The 17,042-nt window shown below is 37.6% G+C and overlaps 3 protein-coding genes across 5 annotated transcripts; 1 reads left to right on the top strand and 2 right to left on the bottom strand.

Annotated features, from left to right (window-relative positions):
* Window positions 1-129: 129 nt before the first annotated feature.
* LOC116119435 (CBS domain-containing protein CBSX3, mitochondrial-like) lies at window positions 130-1,539 on the bottom strand. Of its 2 annotated transcripts, none has more exons than XM_031405386.1 (6): window positions 1,467-1,539; window positions 1,069-1,318; window positions 898-979; window positions 729-802; window positions 541-601; window positions 130-442 (listed from the first exon to the last, which is right to left on the bottom strand). In XM_031405386.1, exons 2-6 carry the CDS (start codon window positions 1,309-1,311, stop codon window positions 300-302), a joined length of 603 nt encoding a protein of 200 aa, XP_031261246.1. In that variant the 5' UTR covers window positions 1,312-1,318; window positions 1,467-1,539; the 3' UTR covers window positions 130-299. The 2 variants fall into 2 exon arrangements, with proteins under 2 accessions (XP_031261246.1, XP_031261247.1); XM_031405387.1 differs by having other exon boundaries at window positions 1,069-1,304; window positions 1,467-1,510.
* A 7,706-nt stretch (window positions 1,540-9,245) lies between these two features.
* LOC116119409 (proteoglycan 4) lies at window positions 9,246-11,411 on the top strand. The gene has a single exon (XM_031405349.1). The coding sequence runs from the start codon at window positions 9,302-9,304 to the stop codon at window positions 11,204-11,206; it is 1,905 nt and encodes a 634-aa protein (XP_031261209.1). The 5' UTR covers window positions 9,246-9,301; the 3' UTR covers window positions 11,207-11,411.
* LOC116119410 (tubby-like F-box protein 5) lies at window positions 11,387-13,914 on the bottom strand. Of its 2 annotated transcripts, none has more exons than XM_031405350.1 (5): window positions 13,733-13,914; window positions 13,205-13,590; window positions 13,014-13,101; window positions 12,413-12,545; window positions 11,387-12,331 (listed from the first exon to the last, which is right to left on the bottom strand). In XM_031405350.1, the coding sequence occupies exons 2-5, from the start codon at window positions 13,562-13,564 to the stop codon at window positions 11,659-11,661; spliced, it is 1,254 nt and encodes a 417-aa protein (XP_031261210.1). In that variant the 5' UTR covers window positions 13,565-13,590; window positions 13,733-13,914; the 3' UTR covers window positions 11,387-11,658. The 2 variants fall into 2 exon arrangements, with proteins under 2 accessions (XP_031261210.1, XP_031261211.1); XM_031405351.1 differs by having other exon boundaries at window positions 12,413-12,536.
* Between the last annotated feature and the right edge of the window lie 3,128 nt (window positions 13,915-17,042).

Here is a 17,042-nt window from a genome sequence, read left to right as displayed (position 1 = left end):
TTACCCTGTAATTTAGAATAAGAAACTTAATATTATGAAAGATTTTTTTATATCCTTTGACGGATTTTGAGATAATGTGGTTTCTGATATCTTGGAATCCCAGAAAATTCTTGTGAAAAATTTCAGCAAATTAGAATTTTCTTGTCCAGTCTATGTTCAATATTCATGAATATGGATGTCTTACATTTAAAAACAGTATTTTAACTATATATAATAGAGACAAGAAAGCTAGTTTTTGGACCAGATTTTGAAACCACGGCTCTCCTTGTATGATTATATGAAACATATTGTTGTAATTTCTAATAGTATTCTCCTTGTATGAATTCATTCAATCGCTTCAATTCTCCACTTTGCTGATCTACCACAGCACGGACCACATCTACAATAGAAATCATCCCTACTATTCTTCCGTCTATCACCGGAAGATGGCGTATCTGATTATCTGTCAAACGAAAATCGAAAACTTATGTTGATGTTTGTTTTGCACTAAATCAAACACAAAAAACATTAACTCAACAAAATCTCTTGGATGCTAATTACCTGTCATAAGCTGCATTGCTTGAAGAATGTTTGCATCAGAGGGCAGTGTAATCAATTTCTTCTGTTAAGAATTACAACATTCAAGACGTGTTTAGAAATATAATGACAAACTGTTGGGTCAGATTAAAAATAAAAATAAAATAAAAAAGCACAAAAGATTTCAAGTTCAAGGAGAGCAAAGATATAACCTCCTCTGTCATAATTTCCCCAACTCTTGTGTATTTGGGTGATCTTCCCTGCCCAATAATCTTCCTCAGATAGTCTGCTTTCAGTTCAAATTGATTAAAGTGTCCGAAAGGCATAAATAGAATGAATATTTGGCCATGTAATATTATATGAACAAAAGAGAGTTTTTACCTCTTTCTGTGAAAATTCCTGCAATTTGTTGTTGCTCTCCTGGTTTTAGTACCACCAATGACCCTATATTATGTTGTGCCATCTGCAGCGTAGATGATGATTATAAACTATATATGTAAAATTAAGAGATTAAAAATTAATTTCATTTCTGGAACTAGTGTAGAAACCTACATTTTTCGCAGCATCATCCACTATGTCATGCGTTCTGCACCAGATCCAAGACCCAACTTTTTCTTCACCCTTGCTCTTCAGTACATCTGATACTGTTACATTCTCCAAACCCTTCTCTTCCATGGGAGAAGAACCTGGATTTATGTTATTCCTCTTAAGACTATACTTCCCTTGGCAATGCTTCAAGGTTGCACCCTTGAGTGTTTCCTGGCAAGGTCGCATTCCTCGAACGATTGCTTGCATTTTGATACTGTTTATTGATATTAGGATGCATTACAAAGTATATATAATCTAAGCATTTATCTTATAAACTGATTCATTTGTTTTGAAAAATATTATCCCTTTAAACCTTTCTTGACATTTGGAATAAAATTAACAAGAGTTGGAAGTTATCATACCTTCTTAGGATAAAACTGAGAGAGCTAACACAGAAGAATTGACAAAAGTAGTTGTACTTCTTGTTTGTTGCTGAAGCTATGGCCTCCCTCCCCCATATTTGAATGTTTAATGTAGAAGAATATCTTGTCTTGAACTTTTACTTGTGAATAAATTTTCTTAGTACTTTTCTTAAGTGATTGGGCAAAGGGAGAGAGAAGTTTTTTGTTTTGTCTCCTGGACCTTGGTACCTTGCTTCATTACAAGTTGACGTAAGGAAAGGTGGGTTGTACCGAAAAGTAATGAAAGTGGTAATTGCCTTTATTTTTATTCCCTTGAAGTTTCCTAATTGAAGTCACTACTAAACAGTGGGAAACTCCAGTGTAGTCGACGCAATTCAACACTTAAACACAAAGCTGCGTAGATCGATTCTTGCTTCTTTTGGCTGCAAAAGATGGAGAACATTATGCAGATTCTATGTATTTAGTCTCAAAACTGTGTAGGCTTTCGTGAGTAAGAATCCTTAATTAGGTCCACACCTTCTGTCAGTTCTGTTGGTTATTTGAGCATGTAAGGATAGTTATATGGGAGAGAAAAAGATAGGAAAACAAGAGAGAAGGACTTTGTATATTAGTTCATCTATGCAACAAAAAAATACACCAGACTTTTTATACATGCGGACATACTGTTGTACCCAGTGGCGGATCCAAGATTTTTGCCCCGGGCCTCTGTGGCTCCATCATTATTTGCCAAACAATTAGTAAAAACTTAAAAAAAATCACAAAACTTTAATAAAAAAATAATAATACAATATTAAGAACTTGAGAAAAAAGAATATGAAATAACATAATATTTTCCTACTTGAATAAATCAATGAGAAACAAAATTTTGAATAAATGTGTTAAATAGACCTTAAGCAAAACCTTCTTTTAATATTTTTATTTTTTGCTTTCAAAGATTATAATATAAATTTTTATGACTTTAATCATACATAGCCTAATTAAGCTAAAGTCAACTAAAACTTTAATCAAGTCAACGTTGTGTTGACTTTTAATATAAATTAATAAAAAAATGAGAAATTTTCTTGGTATAAACATAGATAGTAACTCAAATTTCTTTAATAATTTTGAGTAGTTGAACGGTGACGTTTGAAATATAGGAAATTGGTGGGTAAAAGGCGAAAAATAATGTCCTTTAAAATATAGTCAAGGTTTTAATTTGAGAAAGCAGGTTCATTCTTAGACACAAAATACAAAATAAACTCACAAGATTAATATTTTTTTCCCTCAAATTATAATAAAAAACCTCAAAAAAAAAAAAAAAAGATTAAATCCTAAAATAAACTAAATTGTAATGAACAATAAACATACCTAAAATTAATAAAACTAGAAAACGGAGCTAATTATGAAACATTGAGTAGTGAAAATTTAATAATTTCAGTTTTTAAAAGTTTTAAAAGCGAATAACATGAGAAAGAGAAAGAGAATGAAAGAGCAAAGAATTTTAGGGATAAAATCATAAAAAACAGGTGGAGCCGTGGAGAGAGTTTTAAACTTTTAATATGATGTGGGTTTGGAATATATATATTAATAACAAGTTTTTTGTGGACCTAGATATATGTATAATAGTTTTCATTTTTAAAAAAATCTAAGGATGGGTCTGGGTATATATATTAATTAACAATTTTTGGTGGCCTGTACATTAGTAATTTTTTTTTTTTTTTAAAATCTGGGGGTAGGCCAAAGGGGCTAAATCCACCCCTGGTTGTACCTGACATAAAACATATTTTAGTCTAAAATAACATTTTAACCATACATTCTTAGCAACTCTAATTACATCACATTAAATTGATATATAGTTGGTAGCCAAATGCAAGTTGAATTCACCAAAAACTATCACTTCAGCATGCCTACAAACCAGCTACGTGAACTGCTCCAGACTAGTTTCACAACTTCAAATTCTTCCCTTTTGCCAACAGTTCCCAGCTCTAGCGTAATCAAAATATTTGTTTCAAGCAAAATATCACTACTTTGAACACTCCTCCTTGATATTTTTGCTTGAGACACCAAGTTTAAATTTCAAGTCTTCAAAGTTCAAACTTGGACTTACATAAAGACTTTGTAATGATGTCAGCCAATTGAACTTGTCCCCTGTAGTGAGTCAATCTGATTTCCCTGCATTGCTCAGCCTCCCTCACTGCATGAAACTTGATTTTTATGTGCTTAGTTCGACCATGCATGACTGGATTCTTTGCCATAGCAACAACCGATTGATTATCACAAAAAATTTCAGTAGGCTCACACTGTTTTATCTCCATATCAGCCAGCATATTCCTCAACCATATGGCTTGATTTAATACAGCAGCAACTGATATGTATTTAGCCTCTGCAGTGGATTGAGCCACTATTTCTTGCTTCTTGGAAGACCAGCAAAAAGGTCCATAATTTAGCAAAAAAAACATACCTTGATGTGCTTCGCATGTCATCACAAGAGCCTCCCCAATCACTGTCTGCATAGCCTACCAATATGAAATTTTCAGATTTCCTAAACCAGATTCCATGATCTGCAGTTCCTTTGATGAACCTCAGCACTCTCTTGGCTGCTTTAAGATGCTCCTCACTTGGTTTACACATTAATCTTGATAGGAGACTAGTAACAAACATTAGATAAGGTCTTGTTGCTGTTAAATACAACAAGCTCCCAATCAACCTTCTATAATTTGTTTCATCCACCGGGGCTGCTCCATCCTCTTTGCACAGCCTTTGATTTTGCACCAAAGGTGTGCCAACCGACTTACATTCATTCATCCCAAACTTCTTCAGCATCTCATTAGCATATCTCCTTTGACATATAAAAATGCCATCTTGAGATTGATAGATTTCCATTCCAAGAAAATAGGTCATCTTTCCCAAGTCAGTCATCTCAAACTCTTTGTGCATTTCCTTCTTAAACTCTTCAACTTGAATAGCATTATTTCCTGTCACCAGCAAATCATCTACATACAAGGAAACCATGATCACATCTTCATTGGCTTTCTTCACATACAAAGTATGCTCATTTGGGCTCCTTGCATAACCTAGGCTGACTAGGTAGTCATTGATTATGTTTTACCAAGCTCTTGGAGCTTGTTTTAGGCCATATAAGGCCTTTCTCAACAAATAGACCTTGTTTTCTTTCCCCTTGATTTCGTGTCCCTCAGGTTGTTCAACAAAGATCTCTTCATCCAGCCAACCATTCAAGAAGGCTGACTTGACATCCATTTGATAAACTTTCCACCTGAATTGAGTTGCCAAAGCAAGGACTAACCTGATTGTATCATGCCTAGCAACATGTGCAAATGTGTCTTGAAAGTCTACACCATGTTGTTGTGCAAAGCCTTTCACAACTAACCTAGCTTTGTGCTTCAAAACTGAACCATCAGGGTTCAATTTTTTCTTGAAGATCCACTTTACCTAGATCACCTTTCTCTCAGCAGGTCTGTCCATAAGCTTCCATGTTCCATTCTTTTCTATCATGGACAACTCCTCCTGCATAGCAATCCTCCATTCATCTGACTTGGCTGCTTCATGATAGGATGCTGGTTCAAGCATTGCAACATTGCAACTCCCATAAATTTGAGTATGAGGTTTGGTTCCTCTGACTGATACTTCTTCATCTAAATCAGAATCTGCCCCATAACTCAATCAACAACTTGCTCTCTTTGTTGTGGCCATGTAACATCCTGAATTTTCTTCTCTTTCCACACTAACCTCTCATCAACCTTTATATCCCTTGAAAGCATAACCTTATCAAACTCTGGAATATAGTCTCTATATGCCTTGGATTGGAGGCTATAACCAACCAGAATTCTAGCCTTTGCTTTGTTATCAAGCTTTGATCTTTTGATGGCTGGTATGAGAACATAGCATATACTTCCAAAGATTCTAAGATGGTCCACTTGAGGCTTGACTCCATACCATGCTTCAAATGGAGTTTGATCCTTTAAAGCCTTGGTTGGAAGCCTATTCAGCAGGTACACACTGGTGTTGATAGATTTTGCCCACAACTCCTTTGGCATCCCTTTTTCAGTTAGCAAGCATCTTGAAATCTCCATCAATGTCCTATTTTTCCTCTCACTCGCTCCATTTTGTTGAGAAGTGTAGGGACAGCTAAACTGATGCCATATTCCAGCCTCCCTGCATATTGATTCAAACTCACTTGAGGTATATTCACCCCCATTATCACTTCTCACAGCCTTGATCTTTACAACAACTTGGTTTTCAACTTGAGCTTTAAACCTCCTAAACACAGCAGCAACTTCTCCCTTTTGTTTTAAAAAGTACATCCAAGTCATTCTTGAATAATCATCAATCAACAAGGTAAAGTATTTGGATCCACTTAGTGATGGGGTCTGCAATGGTCCCCACACACCAGTGTGTACCAATTAGAGCCTTTCAGTAGCTTTCTAGACCTAGTTTGTTGGAAAGACATATCTGTTAAGCTTCCCTATTTGGCATACTCTACACAAGCTCTCTTTCTCTTCCATTTCGGGTAAGGTATGCACCATATTTTTAAGCTTCATTTGCCTAAGGCCAACATAGTGATAGTGACCATATCTTTTATGCCATAGGTCTGTGTCATCTGAATTCACTGCCATAGCTTGAAATTCTGATTTTTTGAGTTCAACTGGGAAGCTCTTCCCCACCATTTTAACATGCATCATCACATTTCCTTCATTATCTAATACTGTGCAAGATTTGTTTTCAAAGTGTGGGATGTAATTTCTTTCAAGCATTTGTCCTACACTAAGCAGATTTTGATTGATTTCAGGAACAAACAACACATTAGAGATGATTTTTGTACCTGTCAAGGTCTGCACAACCACATCTCCCCTGCCTTTAACCTTCACAAAGTCATAATTTCCCATATTTACACTTGACTGGTATGTTTGATCCAACTTCACAAAATTCTCCAAATCAGGTGTCATATGATTTGTACATCCACTATCAATCAGCCAAGTTCCAGCACTGAATTGAACAGCATAGCAGGATGCCACAAACAACTGCTCAGATTCTGAATTCTGCTACAGATCTTTTGCCGTCTATGCTTGCTGTGGTTTGTTTTTGCAGACCTTTTCAATGTGGCCTAGTTGCTTACATGCCTTGCATTGAACATTTGGTCTGAACCAACACTTGTTCTCTGCATGGTTCTTTTTTTTATAGTGAGAATATGGTGCAAAACCCCTGAAACCTGTTGGTTTGTTCCACTGACTGCTTGCTCTTTCCTTTCCTCTCTTATCTCTAATAAACCTCTTGTTTCCTCCTTGAGTTGGCTTGCTCTTTTACTAGACAACCAATGCAGCTTTACCATTGTCCTCCTGCCTCAGCTTTCTTCTTTGTTCTTGAGCTTGAAGTGCATGAACAAGTTTAGTTAAGGTAATTTGAGACAAGTCTTTGGAATCCTCCAAAGAGGAGATTTTTTATTCAAACCTCTCCGGTAGGCTTACCAATACCTTCTCTACAATTCTTTTATCAGTCATCTCTTCCCTTAGCAGCCTTATCTTGTTAACGACATTCATTAATCTATCAACATACTCCTTAACCACTTCAGCCTCTTGTATTTTCAATGTCTCAAACTCTTCCTTAGGTTCAAGACTTGCATGTTTCTGGTTTGGCTACTTCCTCCAAACTCTTCCTTAAGTTTGTCCTAAGCTTCCTTTGCTGCCTCACAAGCCATTATCCTTGTGAAAACTTGATCGGTGATAGCAACATGTAAATGGGACAGAGCTCTTGGAGCTTTTGCAGTCTCTTCTTCATGGAGTCTTATTTGATTCAAGGTTGGATTTAACCCCAACTATGGTAACTGCTTCTCTTCTTCTATGTACTGCCATAGACTTTGGCCTTTCAGGTAAGCCTTCATCTTAATAGCCCACATATGGTACTGTTCCCTATTGAAGGTTGGAGGTAAGAGTGAGGCTGAACTTGCTGCCATGAAGCCTGGTTTTTGGTGTGGTGAGGACTAACTAAATGGGTGCCAAAATGAAGGTTTCTGCAGGCCCCTTAAGATCAAAGTGAGGCTCTGATACCACTTGTTGGTTATTTGAGCATGTAAGGAGAGTTATACGGGAGAGACAAAGATAGGAAACAAGAGAGAAGGACTTGTATATTAGTTCATCTATGCAACAAAAAAATACAACAGAGTTTTTATACATGCAGACATACTGTTGTACATAACATAAAATATATTTTAGTCCAAAATAACATTTTAACCATACATTCTTAGCAACTCTAATTACATCACATTAAATTGATATATAGTTGGTAGCCAAATGCAAGCTGAATTCACCAAAAACTATCACTTCAGCATGCCTACAAACCAGCTACGTGAATTGCTCCAGACAAGTTTCACAACTTCAAATTCTATCCTTTTGCCGCCAGTTCCCAGCTCCAGCATAATCAAAATATTTGTTTCAAGCAAAATATTACTACTTTGAACAAGTTCATCATTTTGCAGAGTGTGACCTCCCCCTTTACCCAGTGTGAATTTTCATTGCTCAAATGAATCAAGACTGTTCTTTTTATCTATTCATTATGTGCGTTTGTGTTCACCATGATCTTAGGATAATGTAAAGATATTGGAGAATATGAAAGTATTCCCCCAATCTGATTTGTACTCAGTGACATCTTGCTATTGGGTTCTTTTTTCTTGAATGAAAGAAGGAAACGAATATTTCCTAGATTTTTAGCTTTGTATGTGGCAAGGAAAGTTGATAAACCATTAAAAACCAAGCAACAATTATCAAATCTTTAAACACTTTGATGGGGAGCAATGAGGGGACATACCCAATTAAGCATTTAACAAAATACGAACCACAAGATTCTCTTTGCCCAAGCACTGCCTGGTGATAATTTTAGCCAGTGGCTTAATTTGGGTTTTGTAAGACTAGATATTTCTTCAAATTCCATGATCGGCCTGATCTTAAACTTCACCCATGGCCATATCTATGCTGAATTGCAGAATTTAGTTTTACTGATAATTGTTAATTGATACTAAGAGGACATTTGACCCATTATATAAACCACCATTGAATGGTCGGATAATAAAAGAGTAAAATGAGACTTCGAGTCTTCACAGGCCCTAATAGAGGTGGCCAATGAGAGACTAACTCGGTCGTTAACTTCAAAACTTTAGGGGATTAGTTGAAGTACGTGCAAACTAACCCGGATATCTCTGATTAAAAATATATATGTGCGTGTGTGTGTTGGTCCCAAAACTATATATGCTTACAATGAAGAAGGAATTGGTCAACATATTTAAAACAAAAAACGTTAACAAATAGATGAATTACTTGCCTAAGCTAAAACACTGTTTTTTATTAATCTAAGTGAAAGCAAACCGAAGAAGATGATGCTCATAGGCTCATAGCTTGTAAGGGAGCTTTGAACGGCCAAGGAGAGCAAACATGGAATCACGTGCCTGGAAAGCTGGAACTGTACTCTTAATGTAAACACATATACTTAGAATGACTTTCGCATAACAAATTTCCTTCGAAGCATAAAATCCAAAAATAGTTGCCAAGACACCGATGAAAAACCTCCAGGAAACTAAAATCAGATGCTTGACCTGCTTGAGAAGGAACATTTGTCTAAAGAATCCTTTTCTTCTCATATTCAAAGGCGTGTTCCTTTAAGCCTTTCGAGAAGCTGACTGTAGTTTGTCAACTAGAAGACACTTAACAATGCTACATCCTAATTGGTTTCCAAGGAATCAAATTCAAACTTATATATACCGTAACTCTCATCAAATTATGAGCATCACCTTCAACAAGAACCTTACAATAACCCGTTTGTTTCCTTTTTTATCTTTCTCTTGATCAACTATGGCTGAACAGAGGCAAGCATTTCGCTTTCGACTTCCTTGGCTGTCAGCAGTTGCTGCTCCTCGTCCTTCTGAACCCCGAGTTCAGGCCCCACCACAGCCAACTACTACTGCTCCCCCTCAGCGGCCACCATTTCGGCCTGCTGGGATAGCTCCCTCACAGCCTCCGCCCCCTGCACCAAGAACAGAACCTCAGGCACCACCAAAAACAGAACCTCAACCGTTTCCATCTCGTGCAGCCACTGAATCAAGGGTTGCTTCCCAACCAGCATCACCAGCTCGTGCAACTCAAACTCGGGCTGCTTCAGTGCCACCATCACCAACTCGAGGATCTACTGAAACCCGAGTCAGCTCTCAGCCAGCATCACCATCTCGTGCAACGACTCAAACACAGATTACCTCTCAAACCAAATCACCATCCCATGCAGCTACGCAGGCAAGGGCTACCTCTGTACCCCCATCTCCATCTCGCACTGCTTCCCAGACGCAATCAGCAATACAAGCAGGCCCCCGGCCTCAATCTTCATATCCTTTTGCCTCTCGTACTACTGGCCAAACATCACAACCCTCTTCCCCAATGCGCAAAGCTCCTCAGGTGCAGCCAATGGCCAGAGCAGTTTCTCAGCCCCCCTCTCCACCAAAGAAACCAGAACCTGTACCACAACAGACTTCTCGACCTCCTTTCAGTCTTATCCAACCCCCATCATTTGTCCCTCGTGAGCAAGAACCGAAGCCAATCGGATCTCTGAAGCCGTCACAAGAAAAGCCAAAGACACAAATCAAATCTGAGATTGTATCTGAATCTCAATACCAAACTGCAACCATCTTTAAACGTGATAGAGTGACAACACCGCCAGCACAAGCATCAGATGGAGTCGCACCATTTGCTATGGCAGAATTTGGGAAAGTGTTTAAGAAAACTGAAGAGAAGAAAGATGTGGGAGAATCGATGAAAGAAAAGAAGGCGGAAGATGGAAAGAAAGATGCAGTACATGAAGTGAAAGAAGAAGATACTAATGAGCCAGTTGATGAACAGATGCGGAAGGCACTCACTAAGCTTCTTTCAGGGGCATCAGGTTCAGGAACACAGACTAAAGAGTTTCTGAGTTCCACATCTCAAACTGGGGATAGGAAGCAGGAGAAGCAAGAAACTTTTGATAGAAAGAAGCCATTGTCAACCTCCAGCCCTGATGAAAAACAGATCAAGACTGTGAGTTCAACACATCTGAAAGACAGGAGCACTCGAGTTGATATTCTTCGAAAAGCACCACTGCACAAAGAGATCAAGGATGATATTTTGAAGTTTACGCATAGGCTGACCTTAGGGAATTCCAAGCAGACAATGGATGGAAAACAAGTAAGTATTATGACCCTAGCAGGTGAAAACAGAGGAGCGTCCATGCTCCTAGGCTCAGAGTCAGCCAAAAAGGATGGTTCGGTTCACATTCACCGTGGTTATAAGATCGACTCAAATGAAATCCATGAATCTACCACTGATGGAGAAGGAAGCTCCAAGGAAAGAATTCCTAGAGATCCCATTGCCGGAAAAGATAAAGAAACAAAGGTACATATCAACAGTAATGTACAGAGCATCAATAGCTCAATTTTGTCCGAGAGTTCGGTCAATGAAAGAAATCCTGGTGTTCAGCTGGATTTCTCTCACAACCAAGCAGAACACACCAAATCAACTATTCAACCGGAGTCTGCTGAGACACGCAAGGCTGAATATAGCATCACTCCAGCACAGAATCTTACTTATCAGCCCACAATAAGAAGACGGTGCCTCAGAGGGCTTTTCCTGGAACCAAGCGACTCAGACCCAGATAATCCTGAAAAGCCACGACGTCACGGATGCCTCTACAGCTGTGGGGAGACGAGCGAAGATAAGGAGATAGGGCTACATTGACCAAGTCAGACATGCATTGCAACATGCATGTACACGATGATAAAATAAAGTGACAATAAGGATGCTGTATCGTCCATGCTTTGAATGTATATGGCTTTACATTTTATGTTTTAAGAAAATGTGATCTGTATTTCGCAATCTCATATCAAAATATAATTACACAACGCTTCTAATATACAATTAAGAGAATCAATCTGAGTCCTGCAAAATTAAAGATAAATTTTTTCAAAGTCATGAAGCTACATACTCTTCGAGAAATGTCATGGAGTGGCCTTTCTGTCGATTGGTATATTTGGTAACATAAATTACACTATCGTTGCTGTAGTTACATAAAAGAGATGCCTACAGACAAAGATATTCACAACAAAGACCAAAGCCTAAAGTGCTTCCATCAAAACGATTATGTACAACTAAATTGGAGGCAAGACTAACATGAGCATGTCCCCTGGTGATCATTCACAAGCTGGTTTAGTGTCAAAGCTGCTCAAGCAGATTGCAAAGGCTTGGAAGGCAGAGAGGGGGTATCGGTAATCCATAGTAAAAATGTCTTTCCCAATTTTTCCAAATTGTAAAATTACTTTTTCTTGTTCTGACACCGATACATTTTGGGATGGCTCTGCAGACGCCACTAGCTGAAAATTCTTCACAGAGGCTACCGTAACTCGTCCTTTGAAATTTAGACACCAACACTGCAATTGCTCATGCCATCTAGGAGCTTTATTTTTCAAAACCAGAGGATCCTTAGTGTTGAGGATTGATTCCAGTGGCTCAGCAAGGCTATTGGAGCTGAATCCAACAAGTGGCTTCTTTCCATTCGATACTGGAACGGTAGGAAATTGCTCATCACGAAAATTTGTGAATTCTGTCGGCGTAGGAGCAGTGCCCCCTTCTTGAACAGAAGAGATAGGAATTGAATGCATGGTGCACTGCATTCTCCTTGGGCCTCTGGTACGGAGGACGTTGAGCTCGTAAGATATGGTAGCCACACTGTAGTTACTAGCAGGTACATTTGGAGTTACCTGTTTCGGGAAGATTTTTCGCTGCAACTTACAATTGGATTGGATGGCAGGGTCGCAGGGAGGCTGACTGTCGTAAATTGTGAATTTAGTTCCGAGGAAATTAGACCTGTTAAGAATTTGCAGGTGAGTTGCATGAAAAAAGGATGCATCCATTCAATGCTAAGAATCCTGCAAACCTTGAACTTACCTCAGTTTTCCAACATAAGTACTGTTTGTTCGAGTGAAATCCTCGCCAACTAAGGATATGATAAAATCAGTGCTTGTTGCCTTTCTGATTTTTCTTGCTGCCAACAGCAATTTACTCATATCACCTGAAAGAGCTGAATTGTATCAAAAACATAAGCAAAGTACATTAGCAGTTGAGGCAATTAATTCATAAGCCTTTGAAAATTGACTTTAAAGAAGTACACGAAGTAGAATATGTAAAAAGCAAGTGTGATCATCTCAACAAAGAATATTATAAAAATAAAATAAGAAAGTGAAATTTCAATAATAGTTTTCCTCGAAGCTTCCATACATAGTATATCATCCATGGCTAAGTTCCATACAAGGTAACTAACTCCAGCACTCTGTATATCAATCTCAAATTACGCCATTCTGAGAGAGCTTACAATCAATTGAAAGATATAATAATCACAGGAATGATGATTAATCAGAACAAACGGATTTTCAAGAATCAAAAAGTAGAATCTATGCAGTTAAATAATCAAATTGCTAGTTTCAAATCAGTGCATAGTCAAATTTATCAGAAACAAGAGAGCATAACGCATAGGATTTGCAATAATTACCAGGACTGAGACCAAGATATAGTCTATATGTTCCAGTCGGCCTTTCCCTCCTAATAAAGCACTGAATTGGAGCATCTCTCGGACCGGGCTACTCAAAATCCAGAAACACTAAGTCAGAAACGTCTAGAACAATACTCAAAAGACTAAAGAGACAGCAGATCAGAGGGGGGAAAAGAAAACTAATAAGTTACCTGCTTCAGAGAGATGGGAAAAGAAAGTAAGCCGCATTGCTCAGGAGTCTTAACAAGCTCCTTTGTAATGGCCCTCCAAGACTTACAAACCGAAGCACAAGCAACGACATCCCTCCTGGCAGGCCAGGAAGTCTCACTGGCTTCTACACGCTGAATTATGTCAACAAGCAATTCAGGGGGAATATTTGCCCACCGGCTCTGATCAATTATTGATGAAGATGACGATGTAGAACCCTCAGGAGCGATATATGACCGCCCTCGCCGTCTCGAATTATGTCTTCCATCTGAACTTCTTCTTGATATGCTCCCTATACCATCTCGCAGATCCAAAAGCTCACGAACAATGCTCTTCAACACCATTTTTTCACCAAAACTTCCACTTTTCACTGTACAAAAAACAAATAAATAAATAAGTAAAATTGCATATATCTGATTTTTTTTTCACTCAGGCTCGCATCTAAAGTGTATAAAATGTTTTGTTCTTTAAAAAATTAAAAATTAAAAATTAAAAAAAAATCGTCAGTTTACCTTGCGGATCAGGTCTTGGTGAGTTGCATGTAGATTTAAACTTGAATGACGGTTAGTTAAAAAACGAAACGCAAGATCAGCTATATTTTCACAAAACTTTCACTCAAAGTTAGGAAAAGAGAATCTACATGACCAGGGATGGAGCAGCACGTTTAGAGATGTTATCATTCCCATCGAAAATCGAAAATCGATAAATGCGAGAAGAACAGGATGATGAATATTTCAGGTATTTTTTAAAAACTCCAGATCTAGCACGAATATGGAAGAAGATAGATCCGTGTACCAAACGAGAGACAAATTCATAGGAGATCACGAAATTCTCTGAACAACTTGGGGAGGAAATAGTGAACCAAGAAGATAGAAGAGAGAAGAGGGGGCAATTTCGACAATCTCTCAATTTCTAGAGAAGAGAAAAGTAAGAAATTAGAAAATGGCTATCATTTCCTTAAAAAAAAAAAAAAGAAGAAGAAGCCAAGTCTGTTTCTTGGGCGTAAAAGAAACCTCTATCTCTCTCTCTCCATCAGCACCGCGGCCACCACGACCTGAGAGGCTACTCTGCCTCTGCTCCAGCGACTGCCACAAACCTCAAAAAGAGCTTTTCTCGGATCCCGATTTCTCATATCTTCCCAATTCCCATTTAAACCTGTATTAATTTTTTTCGTTATATTTTTTGGAATTTTGACCTCTCTTTTTCGTCTCGTTTCGTCCGTTAAATTAATTGGCTGTATCGCAGTAGGACCATCTGCTTCGGTTTATGTGATTTCAGCTGTCCGATAAAATAAATAAATAAAGCTTGGCAGTAGTGTATATTGGCTGTTTCTTCTCCACACAAAAACTAAAATAAATTTTATATGTGAAGAGTTCTTAATGAGGAAATTAGCTTTCGGCTTAAGCAGTGTCATAGTAATCGTGGTTGGCAAAGCCGTTACAGTAACACCATTAGGTCCATTACCATACAGGATAAAAAATCAAGGGCTGTTTCTTTTTCTTAATTATTTCTTTTCAAAGAGAAAATTAACAATAAAAAAATATTAATTAATTCTCTCCCTGACATAAAATAAATGCTATAAGACAGTCAATAAAAAACATTATCTTCTCATAACAACTTTCTTTATTAATTTTCTCTTACAACTTGTAATTAACCATTTTGCTCTCTAAGCATGGAAGCAAGAACATCATTGCATGAGCTGCAAGCCTGCAATTACGTGTTATCAATTAATTTGACAAATTCAAAGTTTTTCTATAATATTGATGAAAAGAAATACCTTAACCCACATTGACTTAACCTAAAAGAATTATTTTTGGGGGCTTAATGGTTTAATAAAGATTTTTAAATGTATTATTTAAGAGAATTTGAGTTTGAACCTTTATTCGATTATTAATTATTAATAGAAATTATCAATACAAAAATTAACCTAAAGTTTTTATGTCATCTTAAAACTATCAATTACCAAACAATAAGATACTAAATCATGTTAAATTAATAATAGAATAATATTAATTTTATAAAGAGGTATATAAAGAATTAAATTCAACCCTTTTTTAAAGGAAAAAAGAGAAAGAGAAAGATGCAATATGAAGTATTACTCTTAATAATAATGTAAATGGGAAATTAATAGCAAATGATGAAATAGATTTATAGCGACAGGACGTGGGTTTGGTTATGGTGGATCTTAGGCCATTTTCAAAGTTGACATGACGGAGTTAAAAAAGAAAGGAGGCAAATAAACTGGTCAATTTCCTTCACTCCAAATTAATTAAGGTCTTTGTTAAGGAGATCTGAGATCTAAAAGACACTTGAGGGCCCATTCTTCAAAACCATGTCTATAACAATTCCTTTCCCCGACAATTTATGTAGTAGGTGAACTCTCAAGATCTCACCCTCAAAAAGACTGGATTAGTATCAGTAGTCAGTACATTAATAATACATGCAGCAAATGTAATAGCTTTATGCGTGGGGCCTTAAGTTTTAATATTGCAAAAAAATTTATCAATCAAACCCAAATCCTTTTTTAAGCAAAATATTAATAATTGGAATGATCACACGTGGTGAAGTGGCAGCCCACGTGGATGGTCAAAGATGTGAGACGGTGGAGCCTTTTCAGCCTTCTCTTAAGTCTTATCTGAATTCTGGTCTGAAGATTAACTTAAGAAGAGAATGGATGGTAGATGATGTCAACATTGTGTTTGGAACACTGCACCCGTACGTATTTGGGTAAATCTCGGCCATGTGATGTGAGTGAAATGGCAACCAAAAATTCTTGACTGCCGAGTCGGTGTCAGAGAGGTGGCCAGCAACAGTCACAGTTGCACGTGTTGGCAGGCTTTTTCAGTTCTCACAACAGTGAAATGCATGTGCTGGGCCTGGGATGACCACAATTCATCTTTTTCTTATTGACATATACCTATTAAATATATAATAAACAGTACTTAAGATTTATATCTTTTTCATCCGAGTGTCACCACCATTTATCGAATCTAGTCCTTTGTTTTTGTTAGTGGAACCCTTGATTAGCCTGTTATGATTTTTGCTTTCGAATCTATGACACTATTAGAAGAAAAGCACGTTAGGGTGATAATGTATGCTTTAATCAATTATTATAGGTAGGTAATCAAACCAAAGTATTCTACCACTTTCTTTAGTGGAGTAGTTTTGGATAGTTTATGCTTTCATGATATTTAATCGCATCAAAGCACTTGGCTAAGACGACTACAACAGTAACCTCCACCAGAAAAGTGGTCCACTTACCGACTACTTCCTCAATGCTCACTTATATTTGCGGCACTGTTGTGTGTAGCCTCAGTGGAAACCTCCAACATCCGGAGACATCCAAGCACTTAAATTTTCCATTCAAAAATAACTTCAGAAGCAGGAATAATTTCATGAGAAAAATATATTGACTGGGTTTAATCGTATGATACGTTTAAGTTATGAAACAAACAGATACTACCAATCTCGATGAAAATGATCAAAATGAGGATGGGTTTGTTAGTCCAATCTAATTCTGATAAGCCCATGGGGATGGGAGATCCATGCAGAACAAAGTCAAATGTGGAGCCCTTATTCCAATTGTGGGCTGAGGTATTGGAGTTTGGTTAGACACAAGAGCCAACAAGGACAGACAGAGGAGTCACATAGCCGTAGACATGAAATGATGAGCATATTCGACGCAGATAAGGTTAGGCTGCCAATGCCATTTATGGAGCTAGCTGTATATTCCCCACCTTTTGTACCAAGTTTAGAGGCAATGCCAGCTAATTTCATGTTGTGACTTTGTGTCTAAGTTGTTGAGTCCCTACTTAACAAATC

The sequence above is a fragment of the Pistacia vera genome, unplaced genomic scaffold (assembly GCF_008641045.1).
Source record: "Pistacia vera cultivar Batoury unplaced genomic scaffold, PisVer_v2 Contig89, whole genome shotgun sequence".
NCBI classification, from domain to species: domain Eukaryota; kingdom Viridiplantae; phylum Streptophyta; class Magnoliopsida; order Sapindales; family Anacardiaceae; genus Pistacia; species Pistacia vera.
This window is presented reverse-complemented; position numbering and strand designations above follow the sequence as displayed.